Source organism: Coregonus clupeaformis, chromosome 7, assembly GCF_020615455.1.
Source record: "Coregonus clupeaformis isolate EN_2021a chromosome 7, ASM2061545v1, whole genome shotgun sequence".
In the NCBI taxonomy this organism is placed as follows: domain Eukaryota; kingdom Metazoa; phylum Chordata; class Actinopteri; order Salmoniformes; family Salmonidae; genus Coregonus; species Coregonus clupeaformis.
The window spans coordinates 12,042,298-12,057,079 of NC_059198.1; the positions used below are offsets into that span (position 1 = coordinate 12,042,298).

General features: G+C 42.3%; 1 protein-coding gene across 6 annotated transcripts in view; it reads left to right on the top strand.

The window, feature by feature from the left end:
* The window catches only part of sulf1 (sulfatase 1), a 69,131-nt gene extending 57,665 nt beyond the window's left edge, over positions 1-11,466 (top strand). For 5 of the 6 annotated variants that reach the window (XM_041880305.2, XM_041880309.2, XM_041880306.2 and 2 more), the window contains 2 exons: positions 176-302; positions 7,871-11,466. In XM_041880305.2, coding sequence (XP_041736239.2) covers positions 176-302; positions 7,871-9,039 — 1,296 coding nt within the window. In that variant the 3' untranslated portion in view covers positions 9,040-11,466. Of the gene's footprint in view, positions 1-175; positions 303-4,560; positions 4,595-7,870 lie in introns of all 6 variants that reach the window. The other variant, XM_041880310.2, reaches the window with a different exon arrangement.
* Positions 11,467-14,782: the final 3,316 nt, after the last annotated feature.

The following is a 14,782-nucleotide window of genomic DNA, read 5'->3' on the forward strand; positions in this document are numbered from 1 at the left end:
GAATCACTTCTATTATCTTCTATTTTACTCATTTTCTATTTCTACGGAGTGGACTACTCACAGGCACCTTTCATTAGTAGGTTGTGTTTTCTGCCAAATGTTTATCTATCAAAAACTATGTATTAACGTGTGTGTGTGTCTGTGTGTCTGCGTCTGTATCCGTCGGTGTGTGTAGCTGACCAACGCGGTGTACTCGGTGGACAGAGAGGTGTTGAACGCCCTCCATGCTCAGCTGATGGAGATGAGGAGCTGCCAGGGACACAAGCAGTGTAACCCCCGACCCAAAGGCCTGGACACAACAGGTAAACACACAGATACAACAGTAGTAGTAGTAGCTACACTACTACTACTACTACTACTATTACTACTGCTATTTCTACTGGGTTACCTCAGAGTAGGGCGAAGTTGTCCCTAGACGCTGATTTTGGGTCAGTTTGTCATTTGCCCCTTTAATGGTTAAGGTGAGGATTGGAGAGGGGAAGCTGATCCTAGATCTGTACCTAGGGGAAACTTCACCCTTGAGCGGGTTACCTACATCTGGTCTACAACAGGTGACTACAACAGAACAGAGACTGAAATGGATCTGAAGACTAGCCACTGTAGTGGTTGATTAGGGTAAACACGTTGTACATACATAAAACATGTTTTTCACTTTAGGATTAAAAAATTCCAGTAACTTTCCCAGGTTTTTCAGAGCTACCGGATGGAAGATACCTGGAATCAGGACGGAATAAGCAGGAAATCCGAGTACAAAGTTTCTGGAATTTTGAAACCCTAAACTGAAACACAAAATAATAGGCATATGAATAGAACTATTTGACCCAGTTTCAGTCCTGACCGGTACCTGCATGTCATTAGTAGCATGTAAACGGGGGTGAGTCGCTCACTAATGTTCGCAAACGTTTCAACATAGGAAGGTTGACGGGTCGTCATTAAGTCCTCTATGTGTGTCTCTCTTATGTCTCCATTGTGTGTGTTTCTTTCTCTCTGAAAACACACACACACTCCCTGATCTGTCTTGGTTCTGACCTCAACGATGTCTACTCCCCAGGGATTTGCGTCCAGTCCGCAGCACCCACGATGAGACACACTATGACCTTTTTATACTTTCACAGGAAATTGGACATTTATAATGTTTTCATCACTGCATGATTTGAACTCCGGTGTTATCCAGAGTTTATGGTTATTGGATTTCTCCAGGGTTTTACAAAGTGAATCACTTTGTTTTGTATTGTAGTCATGACACACACAGGGAAACCCTCTGCAGCCAAGCCAAGCCAGTCACTCAGAATGGTATGGCAACAACCCGAAATAGAGCTTTGAACTGGTCTCTGATGTAATGATAACCTAATATTGTGTCCCTCATTTCAACTCCTTCTGCTGTGGAAGTGGTTTAGTTTGTATCTCAAATGGCACCCTATTCCCTAAAGTTTGAGAATGACACAAGTATTGGTCTTCACAAAGTTTGCTGCTTCAGTGTTTTTAGATATTTTTGTCAGATGTTACTATGGTATACTGAAGTATAATTACAAGCATTCCATAAGTGTCAAAGGCTTTTATGGACAATTACATTAAGTTTATGCAAAGAGTCAATATTTGCAGTATTGAACCTCCTTTTTCAAGACCTCTGCAATCCACCCTGGCATGCTGTCAATTAACTTCTGGGCCACATCCTGACTGATGGCAGCCCATTCTTGCATAATCAATGATTGGAGTTTGTCAGAATTTGTGGGTCTTGAGGATTGACCACAAGTTCTCAATGGTAATAAGGTCTGGGGAGTTTCCTGGCCATGGACCCAAAATGTCGATGTTTTGTTCCCCGAGCCACTTAGTTATCTCTTTTGCCTTATGGCAAGGTGCTCCATCATGCTGGAAAATGCATTATTCATCACCAAACTGTTCTTGTATGGTTGGGAGAAGTTGCTCTCTGAGGATGTGTTGGTACCATTCTTTATTCATGGCTGTGTTCTTAGGCAAAATTGTGAGTGGGCCCACTCCCTTGGCTGAGAAGCAACCCCACACATGAATGGTCTCAGGATGCTTTACTGTTGGCATGACACAGGACTGATGGTAGCGCTCACCTTGTCTTCTCCAGACAAGGTGTTTTCCGGATGCCTCAAACAAGGGGATTCATCAGAGAAAATGACTTTACCCCAGTCCTCAGCAGTCCAATCCCTGTACCTTTTGCAGAATATCAGTCTGTCCCTGATGTTTTTCCTGGAGAGAAGTGGCTTCCTCGCTGCCCTTCTTGACACCAGGCCATCCTCCAAAAGTCTTTGCCTCACTGTGCGTACAGATGCACTCACACCTGCCTGCTGCCATTCCTGAGCAAGCTCTGCACTGGTGGTGCCCCGATCCCGCAGCTGAATCAACTTTAGGAGACGGTCCTGGCGCCTGCTGGACTTTCTTGGGCGCCCTGACGCCTTCTTCACAACAATTGAACCTCTCTCCTTGAAGTTCTTGATGATCCGATAAATGGTTGATTTAGGTGCAATCTTACTAGCAGCAATATCCTTGCCTGTGAAGCCCTTTTTGTGCAAAGCAATGATGACGGCACGTGTTTCCTTGCAGGTAACCATGGTTAACAGAGGAAGAACTATGATTTCAAGCACCACCCTCCTTTTAAAGTTTCCAGTCTGTTATTCTAACTCAATCAGCATGACAGAGTGATCTCCAGCCTTGTCCTCATCAACACTCTCACCTGTGTTAACGAGAGAATCACTGACATGATGTCAGCTGGTCCTTTTGTGGCAGGGCTGAAATGCAGTAGAAATGTTTTTGGGGGATTAAGTTCATTTTCATGGCAAAGAGGGACTTTGCAATTAATTGCAATTCATCTGATCACTCTTCATAACATTCTGGAGTATATGCAAATTACCATCATAAAACCTGAGGCAGCAGACTTTGTGAAAATTAATATTTGTGTCATTCTCAAAACTTTTGACCACGACTGTACATAGGGAATAGGGTGCCATTTGAGATGCAGACCGACTAGTGTGTCCCTCAGTTTAGCTCATTCTGCTGTGGGTAGTGGTGTAAAATAAGCGTCCCTCTAAATCGGCATCCCATGTGGCAGCCTATTCGCTATTAAGTGCACTACTTTTGACCGGGGTCAATAGGTCATTTTGGACTTCACCCAAGTCTTTTGCCACGTTGCCTATCCTATTGTGTGCTCTGGCCAGACACCCTGCCTTCAGTGAGTCACACAGAGTGTTAACTATGAGAGCTTTGTCAACAAGCCTATTGAGCCTGTCACTTTACACCAGATTAGCCTGGCTTCTCTGGTGACTACATCTAGTTTTTCACCACCGTGACGGCTATTTACAGCTGAGTGTCCCCAAGAGATGACATCACACTAGCAACAGTTAATAACATTGCCATGATGATATGAGCTCTTGGTTTTAGACTTGCTCTCAGTGAACTCATTATACCAGCACAGTAGACGCACAATAGTCCACAATAGTTCATATTTCTGTGAAGATATTTGGGGGGTTATATTGGCTGTGTGCTACTAAGTTTAAGAACAAGTTATCATATCACTGCCTGATGATTTGGAAACTTTAATAACATCATGTGTTTGTGTTTTGGACTCACCCATGGGCATCACATCATCATCACCTGACTGACTGAATAACTTTTTTACCTCCAAGGGAAGCCGGGAACCGTCATACAATCTCTATCTATCTATCTATCTATCTATCTATCTATCTATCTATCTATCTATCTATCTATCTATCTATCTATCTATCTATCTATCTATCTATCTATCTATCTATCTATCTATCTATCTATCTATCTATCTATCTATCTATCTATCTATCTATCTATCTATCTATCTATCTATCTATCTATCTATCTATCTATCTATCTATCTATCTATCTATCTATCTATCTATCTATCTATCTATCTATCTATCTATCTATCTATCTATCTATCTATCTATCTATCTATCTATCTATCTATCTATCTATCTATCTATCTATCTATCTATCTATCTATCTATCTATCTATCTATCTATCTATCTATCTATCTATCTATCTTACAAAAAGAGATTGCCGTTTTGAAACTGCAATAAAGGTGCAGTAACTGCAGTCGACTGTGGTATTTTGGACGCAGTAATTGCAGAATAACTGCAGTGCACTGCAGTTGAACTGCACACTAACTACAGTTACACTGCAAAATTACTGCAGTAAAAAAAAAACGTATTTTGGATGCAGTATTTGCAGCATACTGCAGTTATACTGCACTCTAACTGCAATCTTTTTTTGTACGGGAACCCAAATAAATATACCTTCCCCCCTCCATCCCTATCCATCCCCTCCACCCTCCCCCAACATGCACCTCCTCTCCTCCTTGTTCTACCCCTCTCTCTCTCCATCCATCCATACTCAAATTGCACCATCATTTCTCCTCTAGGGGCCTAGCGGTCTGGTCTGTCCTGTTCTGTGCATGAAGAGGCATCTCCAATGTGAATGATTCATTATTTTCTCTTATTCCCCCTCATCTCTTATTTGATTTGAGACATTAACATTGGAACTGCTCTTATTTTCCTGATCAGGAGGTAAAGATGGAGGCAGCTATGAACCACACAGGTATCCACACTTCTTTTATGATCTCTCTGGATACGTCCCAAATGGCACTCTATTACCTATGTAGTGTACTACGTTTGACCAGAACCCTATGGGTCCTGGTCAAAAAGTAGTGCACTACATAGGGAATAGGGTGTCATTTGGGATGTAGCCTCTCTCTTTGAAAGAGGCTTCTCTTCCTAATAACTGCATGGGCCAACTCATTGACTCATTCGCACTAATAATCCGTAAGGCGTCGAGCTGCTTGGTGTGTGACTGCATGCCGGGGGAGCTGCCTACGCTAACTAATAATCGATTGATTAGATCTTTTGATTTCTTCTTAATTGAAGGTAGCTTCTTCCACTGTCATCGTGAAGTCTGAGGGGGTATCATCTTTCTACAATACAGCATTATTCTCCATAATAACAACAGAAAAATGTTTACCCACCTGAACCCCCCAGATAGCACACCACCTTATCTGCTGTTTGAGTCAAACACCAACGTGCAGATCTGTTTCTGTAGCTCCTTGCACCACCACATGCATCAGTCGTATCTATTTAGAACATCTGTCAGACTGAAAAGTCACTTTTTGGCCGGTCTTGGCTTGACAAGTAAGCTCAGAGAGCTCAACTGGTATGCCCGACTCTCACACATTTCCATGTTGGCCACTCAAGTTGCGAATAAATGTATATTTAGTCAAACTGAATTAGACCTTTCTGGTCAGTGTGGCAATTTAATATGTATTATTACAGTATATAAGTGCAAAAAAACAGTTTCACATAATGAACCCCCCCCACACACACCTGATAAATGTGTGTCACCTGCATGTGAATGAAAATGCATGACAGCATATGGAGTCAATCATTCATTCATGGCATTCATCCATTTCATTCATGCATCGCACGATCACGGACATGTTACTAATATAACATCACCATCTTCCACACTACGTGACCAAAGACATAGGCTGTGTCTAAAATAGCACCCTATTCCCTATGTAGTGCACTATTTTTGACAGAATTTTGTCAAAAGAAGTGCACTATATAGGGAATATAGTGTCTGTCAATTGGGACGCACACATACATAAATACATCAACTTACTTAGTAAGCCATAATGATACTCAGTCATTGTACTTGTGCAACATGGCATCATTCAGAATGGCATCCATTTTCCTCATGGCATTATTAGAGTAGTAGAATGGGCACTTGAGTTGCTGGGACTTCGTTGTCCCTCTTCCTGACCTCTGACCTATTGACCTCTGTTTCTGGGCACCTGCTTACCAGGCAACAGCGGCATCGAAAGTGGTCAAAGAGGAGACCAAGCCAGTCCTTTCTGTGAGTCTCTTAGCCTATAGTATACTTATATATAAAACCCTCCCCTATTTTCCCTCTTTATAGCAGGGTGACTTAAATCTGGACCTCGAGTCCAGTTCCACTGCTTATTTTCAGCCCTTTATTAAGGGACTGATTTAGACCTGGGGCACCAGGGGAGTGCAATTAACTACCAGGTAAAAATGACAAATGGAACTAGTCCAGGTTTGAGTATCCCTGCTCTATAGTATTTCATACACGCATGTAGGCCAGAGTGGTTTGAAAGCGCTCCCTCTAGCAATCAACAATGAAACAGGGTGTGTATCAGGTTTGGGGGGGTCAGTTCCATTTCAATTCAGTCAAGGACTTTTCCAATTGTTTTAATTTAATTGACTGAATTGAAATGGAATCAACTCCAACCTTATTGATAGTAAGCATATACCCTAACTATGATTCCAACCTTAGTATATCGGCCCTAACTGTATTTTTCTAATACATTTTTCTTTTCTTTTCTGGGAATACACCACACAGCAGGCTCATCTCTCTCCTTCCTCAACACTCCTTTTTTCCAGATGTTCATCATCCCTTTTTCTTCCCCTCCTTTACTTCCCAGATTCCATTTTCTTGTTTCCAGGTTACCTGGATATTCATTAGAAAACAACAAGCCTATCATCAGTCTTCTTTTTTAGTTTAGCTAGTCTAATGGCAGATCTGAACATTTTATGTATCTTTGAGGAAATATTGTCATTTTCTGTCAAGATGACTTGTGTTTGCTCTGCTGCTTATGGCTTCAGCTTGGGTGCTGTGTTTACTGGGCCAAACTCTGTGTGTGTGTGTGTGTGTGGGGGGGGGGGGGGTTGTGTGTGAGTGGGGGAAGGGGCACTAACCCCAAGGAGCTGACTGCCATAGAGGAGGCTGCAGACTGGATACTGCTGCGGGGCATGACTGCATGACGTGTGACCAAACACAACACAACCACACACTCCCATACACTACCACACACTCCCAGTCCCATACAACATTACCCCAACTCTCCCACTCACACTCCCATACACTACCACACACTCCCAGTCCCATACAACATTACCCCCAACTCTCCCACTCACACTCCCATACACTACCACACACTCCCAGTCCCATACAACATTACCCCCAACTCTCCCACTCACACTCCCATACACTACCACACACTCCCAGTCCCATACAACATTACCCCCAACTCTCACACTCACATTCCCATACACTACCACACACTCCCAGTCCCATACAACATTACCCCCAACTCTCCCACTCACACACCCATACACTACCACACACTCCCAGTCCCATACAACATTACCCCCAACTCTCCCACTCACACTCCCATACACTACCACACACTCCCAGTCCCATACAACATTACAACCAACTCTCCCACTCACACTCCCATACACTACCACACACTCCCAGTCCCATACAACATTACAACCAACTCTCCCACTCACACACCCATACACTACCACACACTCCCAGTCCCATACAACATTACCCCCAACTCTCCCACTCACACTCCCATACACTACCACACACTCCCAGTCCCATACAACATTACCCCCAACTCTCCCACTCACACTCCCATACACTACCACACACTCCCAGTCCCATACAACATTACCCCCAACTCTCCCACTCACACTCCCATACACTACCACACACTCCCAGTCCCATACAACATTACCCCCAACTCTCCCACTCACACTCCCATACACTACCACACACTCCCAGTCCCATACAACATTACCCCCAACTCTCCCACTCACACACCCATACACTACCACACACTCCCAGTCCCATACAACATTACAACCAACTCTCCCACTCACACACCCATACACTACCACACACTCCCAGTCCCATACAACATTACCACCAACTCTCCCACTCACACTCCCATACACTACCACACACTCCCAGCTCCAGCCCTTGACCCTCTACTCCTCTCCCCCATAGCACTCAGCCAGCCTGGGACGGACGAGCGGGTTAAGCTGCCCAACCTGACGGAGGAGGAGGTGGACTGGCAAGGTCTGGAGGAGCTGTATAGTAGTGTAAACCAGAGCCTGTACCAGAGCAGGACTGACTACAGCCTCAGACTGGACGACTGGCACATCTTCCAGAAGGATGTAGATAATATGTTTGCACTGCGACACGTCTTATACTCAAAACTTCAAAACAACGACGACAACCAAACCCATAAGCTTGACATAAAGGATGACCCGGCATCGGCATCTTCCCTGGCAGAGCATGGGTCCGGGTCTGGGGCTTGGGGGCTGGAAGAGGGCAGCGGAGATGAGGGGTCCCCCAGCCGAGACATCTGGCCAGACCTGGTCACCCTGAATCGGGCCACAGAGGGACTACCGGAGACCCCATGCACTACCCCTCCTCCCCCTAGCAGACCCCCACCACCACCTAATCCAGTAACACCCACACACCCCATGCCTCAGAGGTCAGAGGTTAGAGTTCAACTAGAATCTGTGAACGACCTCCCTGATGAGACTTATCCATTAGACAGACCCCCGAGAGTGATGTCTGTGATGAGGAGGAGAGGAGAAGGAGGGGTCAGAGGGGGGGAGGTGGTTGCCGGTGGTTATGTGTGGTTGGTCCATCAGCTGGAGGAGGATGGGCTAGATGGTGAGGGGGAGGGGCTGGTCTTCAGCGGGAACGGGAACAACGGGCTGACTGAGATGGAGACGCGACACGACGACCTGCTCCGCACCCACAACAGCCTGGAGACGGGGCTGGGATTGGGGATGGGGTCTTACCCAGGCCAGGCCCAGACCCAACAGAGTAGTCTCATCCAGGGACTGGAGCTGGGACTAGACAAGGAGGAGGAAGAGGATATATTCCAAGGCCAGGGCTACCTCCCCCTCTCCTCACAGACACAGACACTGAGGCCCAGAGTACAGGCCTCCACCACCACCACCACCACTACCAGCACTGGGAGCCCGCCTCAGACTCAGACTGGCACCCCCCAGGGGACTGGGGTGGTAGTGCATGACCCCCAGCCCCAACAGGCACATCTACAGGTAGAGGTACAGGTCGAGTCCCATGCCCAGTTCCAGGCCCTGGACTATGAGGGTAGTGGGTCTCCCCCTCAGCCCTCCTCCAACCACACCCAGTGAGACACATATAGACAAACGCAAGTGCTGGCCTGCTATTGGGTGGCCCAGCCGGTCACCATAGAGACACAGAGAGACACAGAAACTGGGGGACATGGAGAGACAAAATGGCCGACGATGATGTCACCACCAGTCAGTCTGAGTTAGAGCTGTATTATTCATGAGTATTAAAGTTATTATTATTGTTTATTTTTTTACAGGTGCTTCCATTTATTATTAGAAGAACTACAGTGTTATGATGTTTTTTCCTAAATATATATTTAGAAAACGAAAAAGCCTTAACGCATCTGAAACTAATAAAATATGGGAATTTTTAAATGAATTGATTTTAATTAAAGGTCCAAGTGGATAACACCATTGTTATAATATATATTTTTAACAATAAAAACAGGTTATAAGAATGGTGAAACCATTTTCTGGTCTGAAGGTTAGTGGTTGTTTAGTGTTACCAGAGAGGAAGAAGCGAGAGGGTTTACCAGGCCAAAACTCTGTCCACGTTAAGCTAATTATTAAGCAAGTGGGGGCAATGAGTGCCGAATTTAGTCAAGATAAAAATGAATAGCTATTTTGATACGTGAGGCTTATTTGATCTAATAGAAGTTTCTTAATGCTTAGGTTGTTACGAGTTTACTGATATAAGTGTAATGCACTTGACATCTCAGCAACTTTTATAGTGTTTTTTCTCAGCGTTATCCCTGTTGAAATTCGAGACGGTCTATGCATATTCATGAGGCTAGCATAGCATCTCACTCCATTGAATACAGGCTGTTGACATCAACACCCCTCATTGAATATTCAAAAAAGTATTAAAATGCCGAGATGTATCCACCAATCCAAAGATAGGAATAGATGGGAGCTTGATAGCCCACCGTTACGCTCTGTGGACAACGAATCCCATTGTTAGGGCGGAGACACAAGCATCTCGTCATTATATCCAGTATCTCTGGCATTACCTAACACCTTTGAGTGCTACAATGGAGTTGGCTAACGCTAACATATTGATGTGCTACAATGGAGTTGGCTAATGCAAACACCTTGGTATGCTACAATTGTGTTGGCTAATGCTAACAGCTTGGTATGCTACAATTGAGCTGGCTAATGCTAACACCTTGGCTAATGCTAACATACTCAGTCCGGGATTAAATCCGATCAGCGTTAGATCTGTGTAAAGAGTGCTTGACATGTAAAGGTAATTTCCAATTGAGCGTTTTCCATTAATGAGATCTCCATGAAAGTGGAAACATTACCTTAAAAAGTTGACAAAGCAGGATAGGGATGAATCCCGGCCTCAGTCATCTCTAGACCAATTATCACAGTGCACTCCCATCAGAAATATAACCACTGACGAATCAGATGATCCCTATAGTTTGACCATAAATGCACTTTGAACATTTATTTAGTTTTTCCCTTGTACTGACCGTTGCCTTTCGTTTAAATGTTTGTGGTTTGGAAACGTGTATTCACTGTAACTCCAATTGCATCTCAAAGCTTAACACTGATCATTGGTGTTTCATTTTTAACACAGTTAATTAATTTAAAGGGTAAGTTGGTTTCATGGATACTTGCTACTGCAAGTGCAACACTGAATGTGACAAGTTTATAGTAACAAAAAAAAGTTTTTAAATGAACATTGCTAACATCATTTTATGATTTGTTAGCTATAATTATTTAACTTTGTTTACTATGTTATGTTACTCTTCTAGCTACAGTAACTTCACGTTTTGTTCTACACTCAGCCATCATCATCACCTAATTAAATTAAAACTACAGATATTAAGCACAAATTAGCTACTGCACACAATAAAACTAATATTGCATAGACCAGTATTCTCTATTGCATTGATAATCAAGGATGCACAAAATCATCCCCAAGTTACATCTCAAAAGGAGACAACGGCCACAAAGCCAAAACCGAAGTATGTCCCAAATGGCACCCTATTCCCTTTATAGTGCACTACGTTTGACCAGAGCAATATGGGCCCTGGTCAAACGTAGTGCACTACACTACATAGGGTGCCATTTGGGATGCAGACCTCTAATCTTTTCCTCCATTGCTTGAATAGCATATGGCATTACTATAAGGTGATCTTTACGCCATTTATAATACAGTCTGTTAGACTATACTGTATATTCTATATGCAATGAGCAAGGAATCATGGGATTTAACCCACACCAATCCCATTACATATCATTGGGTATGTTTGTCATTGGCCTGTGTCATCGCCACTCATTCTTACATCATCTACTTATGGTTACGTTTTGGTTCAATGTTGTTTCCACCTAAAACCAACATTCATTGATTCTTAGATCAACAATTGTTACTGAAACAGTATTTTCTTCCTTTCTTTTTTTTTGTGTGTAGAAGTGTTGCAACAATTCTGGTTTCAGGAAAGCCAAGAAGCTGTTAAGAAATAAACGTGTCAAATATTTTAGCGACATTCCAGTTTATTTAATTACCATCATTTCTTCATACATTCATAAATCCATCCATCCATCCACCATACTCCTGTAACTTTCCCAAAATGCCCAGGTTTGCCAGAAATCCCAGTTGGAATATTCCCTGAATCAGGAGAGAATAAACAGGAAATCCATTATCCTCCAACCAGGATTTCTGGAAAACCTGGGATTAAATAAAAAAATAACCCTAGGCACACCTACCACATTATGGAAGTGCTTTATCACAAACCCCCCCAAAATCTGTTATACCTATCACAACAAACGTAAGCCAGACCCAAATCTCCTTTTTACAGTTTTTTAATGACAAATATCAAGTATTCAAGGCATTATTTCATCCATTAGTTTAAATTTCGAGTTTCTCTGTCTTAAAATGCGCATCAGCCAATTAAAATCGTTGACGTAGTTGCACGTGATAAAATGTTGTTTTAGCTGTTCCCATTCGATAACCTGGCACATTTAGCCCTATGCAAACCTGACCAGGTGGCAGTGATCATGTCCGTTAACAAATTCTGCATCAGTCAATTACAAATGTTGACGTAGTGGGACACTTTTCCGTTAGAGCATCCTTAACAGAAGTCAAACCGCACCATCTGCTAATCAAAGTTACTAAAATAAGTACAACCTTTAAACTGGACGAATAGCTCAGTGTTGTGAGCCTGGCTTCTGCTAATTTTCATTTATATGTTGTTGTTTTTTGCTTTATGCAGCCTCAAACCCACGGTTACTGTACCCCGAAGTCGACCGCCTTAGTGGCATACGCTAACGATGTACGATAAACTTAAATGTTGTATAGACCTTTATCTTATTCTCGTAAAAGCACATGAATGTGTGTGAAATGGATAAGCAAAAATGTGCCTCTTGAATTTTAGTAGCTAGTAACCTAGTCAAGGATGCATCATCATGCAATATTGGCACACTACTACTATGACAGACCAAGTGGTGCAAAATTAAACCTTTAATTTAGAGGTTTAAAATATCCATCTGGTGGCCAAGTTTACCTATTTTAAGAAATGCCATTGGTTGGTGGATATAAAGTCTAAGATCTTGATAGGCTGATGTGGAATTTATTACAGGAAACAATCACTGCCACCTGGTCAGGTTAGCATAAGGCTAAATGTGCCAGATTATGTAATGGGAACAGCTAACGTAGCGTTTTATCACGTGCAACTACGTCGCCGATTTTAATTGGCTGATGGGCATTTTGAGACTGAGAAAAAGTTATCTAATGTTACCAAGTACGAAGCCCAAGTGTTCACAAATATGGTTTAGACTTCTGCTCCTGAGGAACACAAATCAAGGGCTGCAGACCTCCAGTAGCGCACTATATAGGGAATAGGGTGCCATTTGGGATTGAATACACTGGGTTTTTTTTAACGGTTAGTCCATGAAATAATGAAAACACGTCATGAAGAAATACTGATCAAAAGAAAAAGAGAGAAATGAGAGAAAAAGATGGAAAGCAAATCTACAGTCTACCTTAGAGAGGTTTTGAGAGAAGTCCAAGGCTACATCTGAAATGGCACCCCTATGCCCTAAAGTGCACTATATAGGGAATAGGGTGCCATTTCAGACGTAGCCCTCCTATAGTACTGCTGAATGGAGGTAAAGGGCATCCTGGGTAACAATACCGCCTTGTCCCAAATGGCACCATTTTCCCTATGTAGTTCACTACCTATGGCCAGGCTGCATGGGAATACTGTAGTTCATTCAGGCACAGAGAAGTAAATATACTGTTTCCTTGTTTTTGTATTTTTAAGTAATTGTATGTCGTTGTCTACAATGGTTAGGGTTAGTTCATAAATAGGTACTTCTAACTAAGTTTAAGGTCTATAATACGTTGATTTTAAGTCTTTTTAAATATTTACATGATAATAGTTTGGGAACATTTAGCTACTAATTCATGATAATACTAATAAGAAACCATAATTTAGCATTTTTCAGCCAAGTATCATCATAGACATACAGCAGTCTCTTACATAACTTGAGGACAAAGACGTTTAGGCTGGGATTCAATCCCATCGCAGCCTTTGGACAATGCGCCATTTAAAGTAATTTCCAATTGAGCCGATATATGCAGCCTTTACCGTGAATGTGGTCTCCGCGAACACGGGAACATTGCCTTTAAAACGTACATTGTGGACAAAGCGCGGTCGGATTGAATCCCACCCTAATTCATAAAATTTGACCACCGCATCAGATAAATCAGCTGTTCTTTGGAAACCGGTTTTAAAAGCGCAAATATATAATGGATTTGATGCATACCTCATGCTAAAATTTAGAAAGCATCAACAAGGTATAAATACTGTAATTGCTGTTCATACTTGTTTATGTTCTTAAAAAGTGTCCTAGAAAACAAAAACAAGTAGTAAATTCACAGCAGCAGTCCAGTTTTACAAAGATAGTATTAGTAGTAGGTCTGTGTAGGGTTGCAAAATTCTGGTAACTTTCCCAGGTTTTCCAAACATTCTGGGAGGATTTCATGCTTATTCCCTCATGATTCCGGCAATCTTCTTACTGGTAAAAGTTCAACGTTCACTGTCTTTTCCATTCCTGGCTGCAATTCATGTTTCTGTCCAGCAGAGGGTCTCAGTCACTCCTGAACCGAATGATCAAAATAATCAGTTACACAGTTTTTTCTAAATGTGACTTATCTATTAATATAATGGTCTCTGTTGATTTATGCCTTACTGCACTACTTCTTAAATGCCTAAATGACTAATACCAGAGACATATATTTAGAAATATGTCTGACTAATAGATAAATTCTATGTACATCTGATGACCAACTCAATGGTGAAGCCATGCCAATACAACAATACTGAAATGAAGCAATATTGGACCTAGTGTAGAGTCAGTTGTTTGTAAATGAGCTGGGTTCATGCTAGTAGATACCCATAGACTTCCAGTCTAACGCTAGTTAGCATTGGCTCGCGAAACTACCTCTAACTTCCTTCATCAAAATGGTATCCATGAGTTCATCTGACTGGAGAAGTAGATAAATGGCCTCATTGCCAAAATCCCAAACTATCCCTTTAACATAAAAAGGGCAATTAAATTCAAAAGTACAGTATTGCTCACAAATGATACAATGGATACAGTACTTTTTCAAACAAGTAAAAAAAAAAAAAAAATTTGTAGATATTGGTGGTTTATGTTAAAATTACAGCTTTTAGTTTTCTCTTAGGTCATATTATTTTAGATGAGGATTATGACTGAGTTTTCCCTTCCAGCAAAGACTACCTAATTTTATGTTATAAATAAAAAACTGTGTGTGTGTTCCCCATTGCCA